We start from the raw sequence: 16,442 nt of genomic DNA, 5'->3' as shown, positions 1-16,442 counted from the left end.
TCATTTGTTCCAAGGAATTACTGGCAAAAGGAAATCAGTAGTCAAATATCTGTGCAAGGATTTTAAAAAAATGACTAGTGTTTTAGGGTGCTTCAGTTTTTGCTTGACCACCTTAAGACATATCAATGAGGCTGATTGTCAAAGAATGGTTGCTCAGCAGTTCATGAAAATCAGGCCCCTTGCGATATCTCAAAAGTTCAGGCACTTTCTAAAGTTTTGGTCCTCATTTATAGTTGCATGCATATGTTAAAAAATGTTACATAGCTTCTCTCCCCAACAATATCATGACAATGATGGACTAGGGAACATGCTCCACACAGCCTGAGCTGAATAAAAAGAGTCCATGTGGCTTGTACTAATCACATAGCAAGAATGAGGTTGGCATTTTCATCCCTCCCTCTCCTCGTTCATATCCTTCCTGAAGGCTTATGTCTCAAGTTTCTTTTAGACTCTTCTTCTCACCACCCTGCTGTCCTTTTGACTGACTTATTGTCAAGTGATAAGATATTAATATTTTTTTAAGAAGCTGAGTGTACAACAAATCATGTCCCATGTTCTTTTAGTGTTGAAATCCCCTGGCTTCCCATATCCTTCTGCCCTTTGGCATTCTTCCCTGTACTCTAGTTAATGCACATTTTAAGCTCTTTAGGGCAGGGACCTAATGTTTGTAACATGCCAGCCACACTCATGGCATAGGAGAAATGACAAATAATAATAATAAGTTTGCTGACCGCTAATCCTGCTCTGAAATGGAAGAATGTTGCTGCTTAGATATCAGCAAATATTATTTTGTATCTGAGAAGCTTTGTTTCATTTTGTGCTTCAAAAAATAATTCTTCTTTGGGTATTAACCTGATTCTGAATAAATAATATATGATGTATATGTTAACATTTTATTGAAACTTTGCCTAAATGTTTTTTTTAAATAATCATTTTGGTTATCAAATTACTAATTGAATCCATATCATGTCTCTGGATGCAAACTCTTAGAGTAAAGTTAGAAATGATTGTCCTCAGAATTTTCTTTCCCATACCATGGAAGTTTGAGATGAAAAAACAACCTGATTAGGTGATTTCTGGCTGCACTGATAAATCAGGCAGTAAAAGGAGTGATATTTGAGGGATTTAGGAATTTGTCGGTTGACTTCCCACAATCAATCAGTCTTTAAACATTTGAGAAGATAATTATGCTGGTTTTGTGTGTGTGTGTGTTTAATGGGGCTCAGGTGGTGAAATCAAGGTATATGTTACAATTATACCTTTGTATGTGTTTTTATAAAGGCATTAACTTCTTCAAATTATATTATGGACAGGACCAGCTCCAGGGTTTTTGCCGCCCCAAGCTTCATTCTTCGGTGGCAATTTGGCAGTGGGTCCTTCCCTCCGAGAGGGACAGAGGTACCCGCCGCCGAATTGCTGCCAGAGACCCGGATGTGCCACCCCTTCCCATTGGCTGCCCCAAGCACCTCCTTGCTGCGCTGGTGCCTGGAGCCAGCCCTGATTATGGGCCTGATCCTGGTTCCAGTGACATTACTAGTAAAACTGCCAGGGCTGTAAGCCCTGTGTAGTGGTGTTTTATGAGAAAACAGAGAAAGGAGATGGATATGGTGAATTTAGCACCCAATAATTTCATAGTTTTACTGGATAAAATTCTATGGTCTATGTTATGCTGGAGAGCAGACTAGAAGATCATACTGGTCCTTTCTGGCTTTAAAATCTATGAATACACAATGTTGATTAATAGTAATTATTGACTCAGAGCTTTCTGAGTTCATTTTTAAATGAATTACTTGTCTGTTTTTAATAATCTAGATATTCAAAATATGCTTTTGTTCAGTCTGAATATACAGTATGTAGTTTAGCCCACAGACCTATCAATTATTCAAAGGGAATGACAAATGGGGCCCAATTCTGCAAATGCTTCCTACCAGGTGCAATGCGCATTGACAGGATCAGAAGTTAGGATCATACTGGTTATCAGTTAGATAACAATCACATTATTTTCATTTTAATGTCAACAATGGTATTTTATATTTATGAGAAAAAAATAAAATACATATTGAGAACAAAAATGCATGAGAAATGTTATGAATGTACTTTGCAGCATTGTAACAGGCATTAAATCAAGAGCATTAATAATAAGCTGCTTTCAGGTATTTGCTTGTATACCCTCTATTATCTCAAAGGGAATTTTATGAACAGTATGTCACAGTGCTAGCAGCATTTACGTTCAAAGGCCCGTGTCTAATATTTTAAGCTATGCAAGGGAATAGTAGAGGAAAAAAACCCCCAAAAATGGAACCTAGATCTTTTCTCAAAGCATTTTTGCGAGCATTTTGCTTTTTCTAGATGCTGTCACATCTTTTTCATTTGAAGGAGTACCCAACTTTAATTGCACAACTTTAAATATTTAATAGAGCTTTTATTAGTTGCACAGAACCAGAGAAGTAAAAGTTGTAATATCTTGTTCTGGTCATCATTTTTATTCATCGTGGTTTAATGAATATTATAATTACAGGTTGAGGAAGAAATATAAATTAGCTTTGTGGTATTGGTTGAGACTTATGTGCTCGCTCGGATGTGCACAAGGGACTATATGAGCATAACTGAGGTTTTTCAGCGCATTGGCACAAGCTCCCCAATACCAACACGGTATTCTTCATGTTTAAATAATTGGAGAAGAGTTGCTATATATAATTGTAAGCACTGACACTAATAACTCTGTCTGGCTTCAGTACAAAAAAGCATGGGGAATTTGAAGGCTGAGTAGACTTGTTCTTGGCAGGTGTTCTTTCTCTGATTTATCAATGAAGTTAGACTTCAAATAACTATCTTTTCCTACCATTTCACATATTTACTTCCAGCTTGAAGAAACACCTACATTATTTGGAGTGGCCAGGAAGATGGGCAGTTATTTGGAGTACATTTCAGTTGACTTGAGGGGGAAAGACCATTTGTAGACAACAAATGCCTTTTCGTTTCAGCCCTCAAATAAATATTGTGCGGTGATAATGTAATAATTTCTATCTTTAGCATTCTAGACATGGCTATGTGCATGCTATCTATATTGTTACATTGTAATTGGATGTAAAGTAAAAGAGATGAATACTTTTACATTGTTTTTTAAAATGCTTTGTTAAAACATCATTTTTCCCCCATCAGCAACTTATGCGGGAGCGACAGCAGATGGCCAGCCGTCCCTTTGCTTCTGTCGATGTAGCACTGGAAGTAGGAGCTGAGCAAACAGACTTTCTACGAGGGCCATTAGAGGTAGGAACAGTGGTGCTGACAAGGGACCATTGTGATTTGCATATTTATATTGCTAGCCTCATCTGCATCTGCTTCTGAAACCAAGCAGAGTCTGATTACCCAGAGCTGACAAGTCTCAGCTCCGTATGTTATGCCATTTTCAAGGAGCATAGTTTTAATAGTATGACATGAGTTGTAACAAAAGCCACTGGAGAATCTATTAGCCTAGGCTAGAGTGACTATCAGTTCACCTGGCAGCCCTTTCTTGATGGATGAGTGCCGAAGGAATATAAGATACAGGGATTAACAAGAAAACAAGCCTTATGTTTAGTCCTTAGAGTACAGAGTGTCCTCTAGTTAACAGTTCATATCTATCTTAATTAACAGAGATTACTGTAAAAAAACAAAACCCCCAAAATGCTGTGAGTTGAATTTCAATATTGTTGTTTTATTTGTGAGGTTTAAAGGACACAATATATGACACACGTTTTCATTTGTGGTTAATGGCTATATTATTACATCCTTTTATTGTAAATGCTATACACCGAAAGAGAAATCATAATATGCAAGGCATTGCAATATTGGAATAGTTCAATAATGCATGAAATGGATTCTGGAAATTTCACCTGAAAATAGAGAGAGAATAACACGAGGATAATAATGAATATCTAATCAAGGCTGCCTTTTTGGTAGATTATATTTACCGTATTTCTTTACATTTATTTACAATATTATGTTCACGGTTATTACTTTCTTATTTATGGTGAAACTTGGGAGTGAGATAACTGAAATTTTTCCAGAATTGTTGGCAGTTCCTCTTAAATTCAAAGCTTCTCTTGCTTTTCTAAATAGCCTCTTTCAATGGAAGATTAAAAACAGTCTGTCAGACCTCTAAGGTTCTTGGTAGAGTGGACAATGTGAAAAGCAGAATCATGATATTTAAAAAAATCATGTATTCTGAGCCTTATCAAATTGAGGTGCTCTTTCCTGCTACTAGATAGGAGGCAATAGTAATTGTTCTTGCTAACATTATTTGGGTACTTTGAATATGGAATGCATAAAAATTCACTATCCTTGCCAAGAAGCTTTGCTGTTTTGTGACCAAGCATTGCAGCACTCAGTGTCCCCACCTGCAGCAGCCTTACACTTTTCCCTTATCTTGAAATGGAAGAAGCTTCCAGTTACTGAGACTTAAGACTCAAGATCCCTGTGCGGCAATTTCAAGTTAATTGACATTTTGAAGTTTGTGTCATTCTGTTTGAGAACATTTTAGTTCCGTTCTTTTTTGGGGTGGGGAAAGAATGAGTGGAAGGTGGGAATGCCTAACTTTGATTGTTTTCATACTGCTAATTTAATTAAAACTTTAGAAGTGAACATCTAACACTAATTGCTGTGTTTTCTTCTATGACATCTTTTATTTAGCAAGTAATGGAGGTGGAAACTGAAATACTTCAGTTATGTTTTTACAGTTTTTTCAGGGTTTTTTTTCTCCTACTCCAAGCATGTTTTGGTAATTGTTTTAGTGCTCACTGTGAGTTGTATTTTGTCTGATATATATATGCACACACACACACACACATACAGAATAGAGACTATTTGAAGTTTTCCTATCATTACAGTACACTGTAGTCTGTACTAAAATAATGTGATACTGAAGATTAAATGAAAATGATGCAATTTATTGATTGGCCCATGCATTTTACTGTATAAGAAAGAAAAAAATTAAAATTACATTACAGGTCTATCTTGAACTTCCAAAAGCAAGGTAATAAAAGTTACAGCTGCCACTCTGTTCTTGAGTCTCAGCTTTCTATTAGGTTATAAGTGGATTTAGATAAGTATGTGGATAGCTGCGCTGCAATGCTTAAGCACAAAAGGGCACAATAAAAATAGATCAGCAGCCATAGTTCCGTTTTTGTTGGATCAAGTTAAATTCCCAACATTATTTTCATATTGCTACGCTATTAATGCACATTGTGTTTCTTTAACTTTATATATATAAAGTACAAATGAAAAAATACACAGTAACTTCCCCCAAAAAATGTTGTAATGGCACTTACATTGACATACTAAGAGCTCCCATTATAATGTCAATAACTGTGAGATGCTTTCATTGCAACCCCTGCCCCAAACTTCCATTGACATTGTATCTGATTCATGGGTGCTTTGGACCAGATATAAAGTCAATGACACAGTGGCTATTCTTTTATTGACACTGTAATAACTCTAGTGCTTCCAATGACATTGTATTGATCCGTTGGTCCTTTGGAAACAATATAATGTCACTGGAACCATTATATACAGTACTGCAGGTCTCTCACTCAAATTGCACAGTAAGAATACTGCTCATTAATATTGTCTAGCTTACATGATGTTGTGAATTTATGAGTACTGTGCATTAATATTGATGATCCAATACAGTCTCAATACATCTGCATGTGTACACAGTACTTCCAGGGTGATATACAGTGACATTTCATTGGATCCCATCTTATTGTGCAAATTGCATCTGAAAATATTGTAAGGTTTTATTTTGCAAAATTGTCATATTTATCTAGAATTGGCAAAAATATATCTTATAATTTGAGACTTTTGGTACTGTTTGGCCAGTCTCAGTTTTTAAAATAAATAACTGGTTCAAATAGCAAAAATAGAATTCCATGGACTTTGATCATCCTTGTGCCTTTTTTACAACCACCTGCATTTGCAATAGCTGAGTAAAAAGTATTGAAAAACCAAGTTTGATGGACATGCTTAATCCTCATAATTTTTCTGCTGTTTTTGACTCTGTTTATCATTATCTCCTCAGCATCATCAGTGCACTTTTCTGATACTGTCCATCATCCTCTATGTCCATTTACTCGGCATCTTCTTCCTTCTGTCTCTCACATCTTATGGGATTTTCCAGGGCCTTATCATTGTCCAATGCTCTGTCCGCTTTACACCCTATCTCTAGGTTGTCTCATCCATTCATGTACCTTCAACTGCTGATGATTCAGAAATCTACCTCTTCAACACTGATATATTGCCTTTCATCCAATCTGTCATCTTGGTCTGTCTTTCTAGCATTTCCTCTTGGATGTCTCATCATCCCCTTAAACTTAACATAGCCCAAACCAAACTACTTATCTTCCCTCCCATTCCCCTTCACTGTCAATGTTAACAGCAATAGCATCCTTCCTATCACTTAAGTCCACAATCTGAGGGTTATTTTTGACTCCTATAACTTCTTTACTCCACACATCCAGACCATTTCCAAATCCTGTTGCTTCTTGCTCCTCACTCGATCCAAGATCCATCCTTTTACTTCCATCACAATCGCTAAACCATTTAGGGACTCTTTAGATTCTGAGCTCATTCATCAGGCCTCTGCTCCTTCCATGTACAAGTCCATTTTGAGAGCCCACTTCCACCATACTGCTTACAATGATTCTAGTTGACATGTACATTGTTTAGAAAAAAAAAAAAAGAAAAAAATACATTTTGTTTCCCGTTCCCCCTAAGCTCTGTCCTTAGATTGTGAGCTTCATGTCTGCCTGGAGGCACTTAGCACACAGCGAGCACTATTATAAACAAACCGTATATAATAATAATTAATTGGTCCCTAAACTGCCGTACCATCGTAGGCCAAAGGAAAAAGAATCATTGCCTGAGTAAGAGCTGAGTAAGGATTTGGCCCCTTTATAATAAAAATATACATCTGGTTTCTGCACTTCATAAATTGGACATAGTTTTTGCCAAATCAATGCTCCTTATTTAATATTGTGGTATATAAATGTGTGGTAGTCTTCTTAGTCGCATCCAATAGACTTATTGAATTTCCAGTAGTCACTTAGGCCCAGATCCAGAAATGTGCTTATGTGCTTAAGTCTCAGGTTTAGGCACATAAGTCACAGTTTTGGCTCCACTGCAGTCCACCAAACCCTGAAGGAACCTAACTTCACTCAGCACCGAAGTTTTCAAAGTAAAAGTTCCCTAGGGATCTAAGTTTCAGCCTTTTAGCATGTGCACTGCTGTCTCTCTTTAGGCATCCAGATGCCTGTCTCTTGCCTAAGCCCCAGAGTGGTTCACAAACTGGGGGAAAACATTTGGCCGCCTAAGTCACATGTGGGGCCCAATCTGGCTGGCATGCTCAGAGGTTGCCTACTGGATTGGCTCCCATTCAAAATCCATCCAAAGCAGGCACTGGTGGTGCTTCCAATGAGTGTTCTGCTTTGGATAAATAATTAAACAGTTGTTAGAATAGAGAGAGAGAGAATGACTGTGTAGTCCCGCGATTAGGGCACTGCCTGGTAGGTGGGAAGCTCTGAGTCCAGACCTCATGCTCCAATCGTTCTTTCATTATTTACCCACAGTGGAACAGCTTTAACGGGGGAGATCAAGCGAGCCCCACGTCAGAATATGCCATAGCTCCATGGTTAGAGCACTCTCCTGAGAAGTGGGAGACACCTATTCAAATGTTTTCTCCCCCTCTGGCAGAGAGGGGAAGGAATTGAACCTGGGTCTCCCACATCACAGGCAAGTGCTCTAACTGCTGGGACCGCAGCTTCTGCTGCATAGAGTGAAGCAGATGCCTAACTCATTCCCAAAAGAAGCAGCTTAGGCACCTAAGCCATCTGACTTCAAGTGGCTGGGTTCCATACATGGGTTGCTAAGTGGAGCTAGGCATATTCCTGCAGCCTGGACCTAGGTACCTATTTCCATGAGAGGGGTGGGCTTAGCACACACTCTTCTGGCTGGCATCTCCCACTGGCTAGCTTAGGCAGCTTCCCTCCTAGAGTGCTGGCTTTCATGGGTCGCATTCCTAGGTGCTGAAATCCCCACATTCATTATATAGGGAGCCTAGGTGCCTAACTCGGCTTTGTGTATCACAGGAACAATACTAATTTTTCTAGGCCCTGTTGTGCTCAGCGTTGCAATGCTGAAGTCCCTTTGTAGATCCCGCCCTTAGTAACTAACTGAACTCCTCGTAGGCACTTCAGATTTCCATGTACGCATTTAATTACTTCTGTCAAGTTAAGGGGGGCTTGAGAATTATAGAATTAAAAGAACATCTAGTCTTATTTCTTTATTCAGCAGTTAGAAGCATTTACAGTACACTGAATGGTTTTTAATTTCAAGGAGTCATTGTAGGTCTAAGGCAAAGATCAAAATGTTGTTTCCCGTTTAGTTCAATGGGAAAGTTAGAATCCTTGCCTCCAGTCCAGTGACTGTCATTTTGCCATAAATGGTTATTAAGAAATAAGGATAATTTGCTAAAGTACAATAAGATCCGGTAGTTGGGCTTTGTGATTTTTGATAATTGAAGTTTATTCTAATAGGCTATTTATTGTTTTCCTATACCAATAAAGTATCAGGGTTTTTTTAACTTGCTTTGCAAACAAATCCAGTTAAACTGGGTTTACTTTCTTGTTTAATTTAAATAATTTAATGAGCAATTTTAAAAAGCACAACGTAAGCACACTTGATTATTTTGTACAAAATTAAGCTGGTAACATGCTTTATCAGCATTACACTTTATTGTGATGAAGCAGCTGGTGTTTCCAAAACTCTGTCCTCAGAGTTTGAATCCTGTTTCTCTAATCAGTCCACTTTCATTCCTGGGGGAAGAATATTTCTTGTCTCCCTCCACTTTGGATTGCCCCATTACTCTGTTATTGAACATCATGGTCCTCGTTGTCTTCTGTGCTTACACGACATTACACTGCTTTGGCAGTGTAGAGTGGCTGTGAGTAAATATTGTTTGCTCTCATTTTAAGGCCGCTTTACCCTGCCAGATTTGGGTAAAACGGCCTTAATGTAATTGAGAATCGGGCCTTTTGCTTTTCTTCTTCTAGGATGATCCATAGCTAGTTTCTACCTTGGACAATTTATATGTAAATGACTTCTAATTCTCCTTGCTGTGCGCTTTCTGAATTTTCCATTTCCCCTCATTCTTTTTCTCTCTTGATAGTGCTGGCTACACCATATTTTTCTACTATTGAATATTTCAAATTCCCTCTTTATCCAAAGACACCACTTCTCCTATCATTTGCCTTGTCTCATACCCACACTTTTCTTGCACGGTCAGAAACTGTAGAGTTATCTTTGTCCCTGAACTTTGTTTTTACCTCTGACACCACCTTTGACTAAATCAGCTTAATATCCTCTCTGGACCATGATGTAAGTACTCTTAACCCTGATCTTTTTTCCTTCTAAAATCCTTATTCATGCCTTAATTATTCCTTGTCTTGACTATTGTACTACCATATTTTGTAGTCTTTCTAAATCCATGCACTCTAAACTTCTGGAGTCCAGAATAATGTGGTCGGATGACACTCCTGCTACAAGAAAAAGGAAACTATATCAGCTTATTCTCTGTCATTTTCTCTGGCTTTTTGTCATATCCAAATCCAATTCAAAATTGCCTTTCTGCTTTACAGCACTTGCACTGATTTGTTGTACACTTTGACCTCTAACATGCTGTGCCTGCTCCCCTGCCCACTCACTCTGTTCATCCAGTCTTTGTTTTCTCTTTCTTTTTCCTGTAACTCTGCATGGCTAGAAGTCGCCCTTTCGATTGTGCTGCCTCATTTATGTGGAAAACTTTTTGTCTCCCAGACTACTGAATCACTTTATTTTAAATCTTGCTTTAAAACCTTTCTTCTTTTATTATAGTAGAGTACTCACCTAGGAAGAGAACAATTTAATCCCTCTAATAACTCCTCCCTCATACAAGAGAAAAAGCATAACAAGTATTTGTCTTAAAATTAAATTTAATAGGTTTCACACTGTATTTATTTCCAGGTACTGTGGTCATGTACAATCATAGAACCATAGAGCCATAGGGTTAGAAGGGACTGCAAGGGTCATTTAGTCTAACCTCTTGCCAAGATGCAGGATTTGTTGTGTCTAAAAGTAGAGTAATATAACGCTGCTAAGACCTAATGACCTTAAATTGGCATAAATGTTTTGCTGCTCTCTTTAGATTTATATCTAGATGGATATGGAAGCGATGAGTCTATTAATCAAAGCACAGAATTAATCTAAATACCGTGCATGCTGGTCACAGAGCTATGATGCCTCGTATCCTATGTACCACCTCTGTTAAACGCAAAGTGGAAAAAGTGAAGCCTATAGCCTGGAATCAGGCCAACAATATTTCAAATTTACAAATGTTATTTCCCTTTTTTGGCATATGAGAAATCTATTAATAGTCAATGTCTGCCTGGAAAAAGTTGCCTAATTCACCTTTTTCACCCTGCGTCACCTTGTAAATAGGACAATATCATGGTGATTTTGATTTTTGTTAAAAACCTGCTTGTCTGAAAACTGGTACATGTTTTGGTAAAGTTCACGCACCTAACTTTGGAAAATGAACGTACAGTTTTGTAATCTATAAAGTTATATAATTTATCCAATTTCTAAGACTCCAGAAAACCCATTTTTGAAACTCAGAGAGCTGATTATCATTTACCCTAGAGTGACTTTACACCCCGGTGACAGTGTAGAGATGCCTGAAAAGAGGATGTAATAGGCTAGTGTAAATGAGAATCAGGCCCTAATATTTTAATATTTAATAGCAGCATAAAGCTGCTTCATGTTAACGATATCGTCTGTAAGATCTATGAATTCACTTTCAGTTCTAAATGTCTAATTCTGTTTGGATTGTTTATCAAAAGGTATCCTGCTGCCTCACAAAGTTTATTTTGCCCTCATACTATATAATTGCTACAAAAATTGCTTGGCTGGAAATATAGGATTTGGATTGAACAGAATTGCCAACAAATTTCATGCTCGACTGGAGCAATTAGCAGAAATTTTGGTTGACTGATTAAATGTAGGTGTTTCAGCGATTTTGCTATGGTATGAGTAGAGTTTATTAATTAAATTATTGGTTTGTGGATATTTCTAAATTAACAGAATCAAAATATATAATCTGATTGTTTTCAAGCATAAGAAAACTGTGTGTGTATATGTGTAAACTTTGTGAATAAATGACATTGTAGATGTCCTATATTCACTAGAATTAATAAGTAGAATGCTGCCAACATCTTATTTCATTAGAAAGATACAAGGTTCACTGAATTCAAAGCAAAAGATATGTATCTCTACCTCCAGGGTTGCTGTTATATAAATGAGTGATTTAACAAAGTGTGTGAATGGGAATCTTGCCTTGGGATATAGTAAATACATCGCAGGGAGACTCCTCCAGAACAATTTTCAACTGAACACACCGAAGTATGGAAATGAATGATAACATCATGGTAAATAAAGATAATGTAAGTTGAAATTCTCCTACATCTGCTATAAAGTGGGACTATGTGTCTGTACATAACGCCATAAACCTAATTTGCACGGGCCATTACTTAACAGGGGGATAGTCCATCCCAGTGCTCTCCTCGATCAGTAAGATAATTTATTAGATCAAGAGAGTGTCTATCATAATGGTTTTTGTGTACATCAGCTCTTTAAAAATTAATACAACATGATGATGTATATGTTTTACTAACCTTGAAATAGGGAGTTTCTCTTTTTATAAAGAGAGAAGAAAATGACTTTCACTGTTTTCTCTCTCTTCAGTTGGTACTAGCTATTGTATACTGTATTGTTGTTTGTTTTCTGGTGACTTGTAGCATTTAATTACCTTTACATGAGAGTGCTATGCCCTTTAATTACCTTTACATTTAGCTGAGTGTTATGCCCTTACTCTGTACTTGAGTCTCGGCACTTCCTGTCAACAGCTATATATATTGAGACTACAATGGACAGAAGCAACTATTAGATTACTTGTAGTTGTCATGTCATGACATTCAGCCAACAAATAAAAAATGTAGCCTCCTTTTAATTCTCCTCAAGTAACTTACCAACGTGATTGTATTGGTAGATACTCTGATAGGTTATGCCAGTTCTCACTGGCATTTCAGCATTCCATAAACTGCTGTCAAGCTAAATTCAAGTCTGAAACGAATGTGAACTCATTGATACTGGCAATGCAAAGTCGGAAACTGTGCATACTGAGTTTAACAGGTCAATAAATTTTAGTGGTAAATCTGAAGAGTTGTCTATTATTTAAAAGGTCATAAAATTGTTACAAGTTGGAAGAAAATTGACCAAACCAGAACTGAGGGACTAATGGTATTGTTTTTCTATATCTTGTTTTTCAAAAGAGGAATCTGTGGAGTTTTCTGCTTGTAAAACTGCTTTGGGGATTGAGGGATTTTGTGTATTATATACTGTAATAAGGTGTATGTAATATAGGCAGTTGGACTCTGGTGGAGCTGGGAGGATCAGTTCAGTAGCTTTGTATTAGGGCTAGTTCTTTATTTAAAAAATGAAAAAGGAAAAAGAAAGTATGAGTTCTGTGCTTGCTTCCAGTTCCAAATCCAGTATATTTTCCAAGTCCATACATTTTCTCACAACAGACTGTACAACATTATTGTTCAGTGGTGTGAAGATGTATGATGTTTTACTAAATATGCATGAAATAAGGCTTTCACTTAGTTCATCTGTGCTACATAGTATCTTTAGTATGATTTCATTAAACTAAAAAAGGTACTTTCCAAGGGCTTTTCCATATACAATATCCTTTGCATTATGACCTTGTGCATATCTTTATTGTCCAGCTTTCAGTAAGAAACTGATTAATTTAGGGGGAATGCCTGTTGTCATCTTGTAATCTAAAGTGTCCAAGCCTGTAAAACATTTTTTTAGAATGAGTAAATATTGAACCAGCTGGAGCTAATAAACCAGGTTATTGTTCTGAAAGTAAAAGCTAAACTGAAGTATTTATAAAAGACTTGAATTATTTCAGTACCACAAATACCTTAATGTTTGCTGTGTCATTAAAGTCATCCTGCAGTAGGGAGAAAATTATACAGTAACATTTTTTTTGGTAATAACTATTTCTAAAAATTCTATGATGCAAAAAGAATCAAAAGTAGTTCCCCCCACAGTAACATAGCGAGGTATCTGTTTGGTACTAGATCAGAAAAAGTCACCCATTGACTCTCAAACACTCTTTGGGAATAAAACAAATAACTAAGGGTGAGCTATTCTTTTGTAATCTCCACTACATGAACCAAAAGAGTCTACTTTGCTGAAGATATTTTTGAGATCACAGCCTTGGGGGTATGGCTGCAGTAGACTCTTTATTTTATATTTTACATCAAACATATTTTCATCTGATATTAAAAGACATATTGGAGATGGTTGTTTTGCTATGAATATAACCAAATTAAATAAACAAAATTCTTTGAATATGAATTCTATTGAAAAACACAAATTCTTCTGCAAGTGGTTGCTGATGAGCATTTCATTCAGGTATGTACATCACCAGTGTACCAAAGCCAGAGAACTTTGCTTAGCATTGCCCATAGGGGCGGCGCTCACTCCCTGTGGCTCTTAGTCCCACCTTTGGCTATTTAGGGCCAGCGCCATCCAATACCCCTTAATTCTTTTTTACAGCCTGTGGCTTGAGTCAGAGCATTCTGTGTGGTATTTACCTCACAGTTTTGTATCTCAGTCTTTCTGGGATTTTGTTGTATATAGTTAGCAATTAGCTTGACAGCAACTTAGTTTTAGATATAGTCGTTAGGATGGATAGTTATCCTTGTGAGATGTCCTCACCAGGATTTAAACATTGTTCATCGTGGGGGGTGGCTCTTCTCAATAGCAACTCCCACACACGGTGCATGGTGTGCCTGGGAGAAGGACACGTTAAAAATGGTTCTCCATCTGCAGATTGTTGAAGAAAAGAATGCAGGTAGTAAGGATCTTGTGCCTCAGGCTTCATGGTATGGAGCAGGCCAGGAGGCCCACTTCAGTGTTTGAGACCTCCACATATTCTCCGGCCCCTCAGACAACTTAGGAACTCTAGCAAGCCAGTGGTCCTTGGCCAGGCTCTGATGCCTCCCTCAGGCAGAAGAGAGATCATTCTCCTTCCTAGGGTCCTCAGAGGAAAAGGTCTTCAAAACGGATCGCAGTCACTCCTTTTTAAGGAGAGATGCAGACCGGCACCATGATTTTTACAGTATACAGGATGGAGCTTGATCATCTACCAACTCTCTGGTACCAAGGCACTGTCAGATGGACGCTCTCCCGTTGACTTCGATACTGTATGTCAGATGCCCACTGAGTCTGGTACCAGTGACATTGGTATCGACTTTTTCCACACCATTAGTGTACCATGCAGTGTCAGTGCTTTGCCTCTCTGTTTCTGACTCTCCAATAATTCAGGATATATGCAATGTTGTTCTAGCCAAGTTGGTCCGAGGATATTAGCGAGACAAGATGGATGTGGTAATATCTTTTATTGGACCAAGCTCTGTGTAAGCTCAAAAGCTTCTCTCTATCACCAACAGAAGTTGGTCTAATAAAACATATTATGTCACCCATTTTGTCTCCCAATTGTTCAGGAGTATTCTGCTTCTGGGACTTCTTATGTGCGGTCCTGGATTGCAGACTTGTCTCAGTTGTCAGCACCATCTTTGGCACTGCCTAAGAGACAGAGTGGGAAATTGAAGTCGGTCTCAATAATGAGGAGCCCATTGGCATAGTCACTAACTTCTGTACCACAGGTGACACATCTACAGGATGGGTACCAGCCCTGGTTTTGGTGCCACCTTCTGTTTTGGTACTACATAGGAGTGTGATGCCTCTGCCAGTCCTTAAGACATTGACTTCTCTATCTACCTTTGTACTGATGCAGCCAGTGTTATTGGGCTTCAGACAAGGCTGGACATTTGCTTGCTCCACCTGGGGTGGTTCCCCCTTTGACTTCAATATCTTGGCAGGGGATTGTTGGGATCAAGCTTAGGGATGTCCTGCTCCCTCCCTTGTTTTCGAGACATGTTCTCATAGCTTGTTCAGACCTCCAATGAATCACAATCGGTACTGAGACTGGCACCACTCCCACAATAGAGACGGGCTCTTGGCCCACTGCCTGCTGGCCACTAATGCTATATCCCTATCTTCAGTGACCTTGTTGGAATCCATGAGACGTTCCTCAGTCTGTAAAGTCCCGCTCCAGGGCATGGTTGCACAGCCAACCCGTGGTATCCCCTCTCCAGCCATCTATTTTGCAGACTCAGATGGAGTCTGAGAGAAGGTTCAGCCTGGGTTGCTTAAACAAGGACTTGTGCTGCTGCAGGAGGTACTGCTTCTTTCATCTTCCTTAACACCAGCTGTCTCTGCAGTACAGGAATCTTTCTCTCCAGTGGCTGAGGGTTTTAAGTTACACCAGGATCTCCTGCAATGAATGTCTTCAGCCTTGGGTATTCAGGTTGAGTTTGTGTGTGAAAATACCACAAGTTGGTGAACATTCTTCAGTGCTCAGCCCTTGGGAGAGTTGCTCTCCCTATAAATGAAGCACTGTTAGCACTTGCTAAGACTTTGTGACATACCCCAGCTTCCTTCCTCCTACACGAAGCATACTGACAAGTGGCATTACATTCCTGTGCAAGGTTTCCAGTGTTTCTGCTCTCATCTGGCCCCTAACTCAGCAGCTAATGAGAGATCCTGGGAAAGGAGATATAACTCCATGCCCAAGGACAAAAAGTCTAAGAGGCTGGATCTCATGGGGAGAAAAAATTATTTAACTGTGTACTTACAAATATATGTTGGAAATTCGCAGGTGCTGTTACTGAAATACTATTTTGTGAATGGGAAATCTATAGCCAAATTGATGAACACGTTGCCTGAATACTTCAGGGAAGAATTCAGGTGTTTATTGCAGAAGGTCATCTGGTTGCCAGGGCATCTTTGCAGTCAGCGCTGGACATAGTGGATGCAGCTTCCAGAGTTATGGCTTTAGCAGTCATGATGAAAAAGAGCTCGTAGTTGCAGAACTCTGGCATAGCTCCAGAGGTCCTGTAGAGCATAAACACCAACATTTCCAGGGTTGTTTTTTGTTTTCTGACAGAATGGATGAGACTTTACATTTGTTTAAGGACTCTGCATTCATTGGGAGTTTATATCCCATCAACAGCAGGAGCAAGTGGTATTTCTGGCAGATGCTTGATCTGTCAAGGCATCAAGACAACTCCAGGGAGGGGCATAAGTTGCACAACAGAACGCCTTCTGGGTCTAACTTAACTAGCCAGCCCATCCTCCCCCAGCTTTGGGCAAGCAACCATTTAGACGGCTAGCCCAAGAGCAGCGTTCCAGTTGTGAACTTCCTGCCATTCGGGGATAGGCCTTTTCACATCCACAAT

The 16,442-nt window shown here is 38.7% G+C and overlaps 1 protein-coding gene across 2 annotated transcripts in view; it reads left to right on the top strand.

Moving 5' to 3' along the window:
• The window catches only part of ATRNL1 (attractin like 1), a 1,085,315-nt gene that overhangs the window by 871,616 nt on the left and 197,257 nt on the right, over nucleotides 1-16,442 (top strand). For both annotated transcript variants that reach the window (XM_075072516.1, XM_075072517.1), the window contains exon 27: nucleotides 3,163-3,270. In XM_075072516.1, the coding sequence (XP_074928617.1) occupies nucleotides 3,163-3,270 (108 nt within the window). The remainder of the gene's footprint in view (nucleotides 1-3,162; nucleotides 3,271-16,442) is intronic.

Source organism: Chelonoidis abingdonii, chromosome 15 (assembly GCF_003597395.2).
Source record: "Chelonoidis abingdonii isolate Lonesome George chromosome 15, CheloAbing_2.0, whole genome shotgun sequence".
NCBI lineage: Eukaryota > Metazoa > Chordata > Testudines > Testudinidae > Chelonoidis > Chelonoidis abingdonii.
Note: the sequence above shows the minus strand (reverse complement) of the source record. Positions and strands in the feature narration are given on the sequence as shown.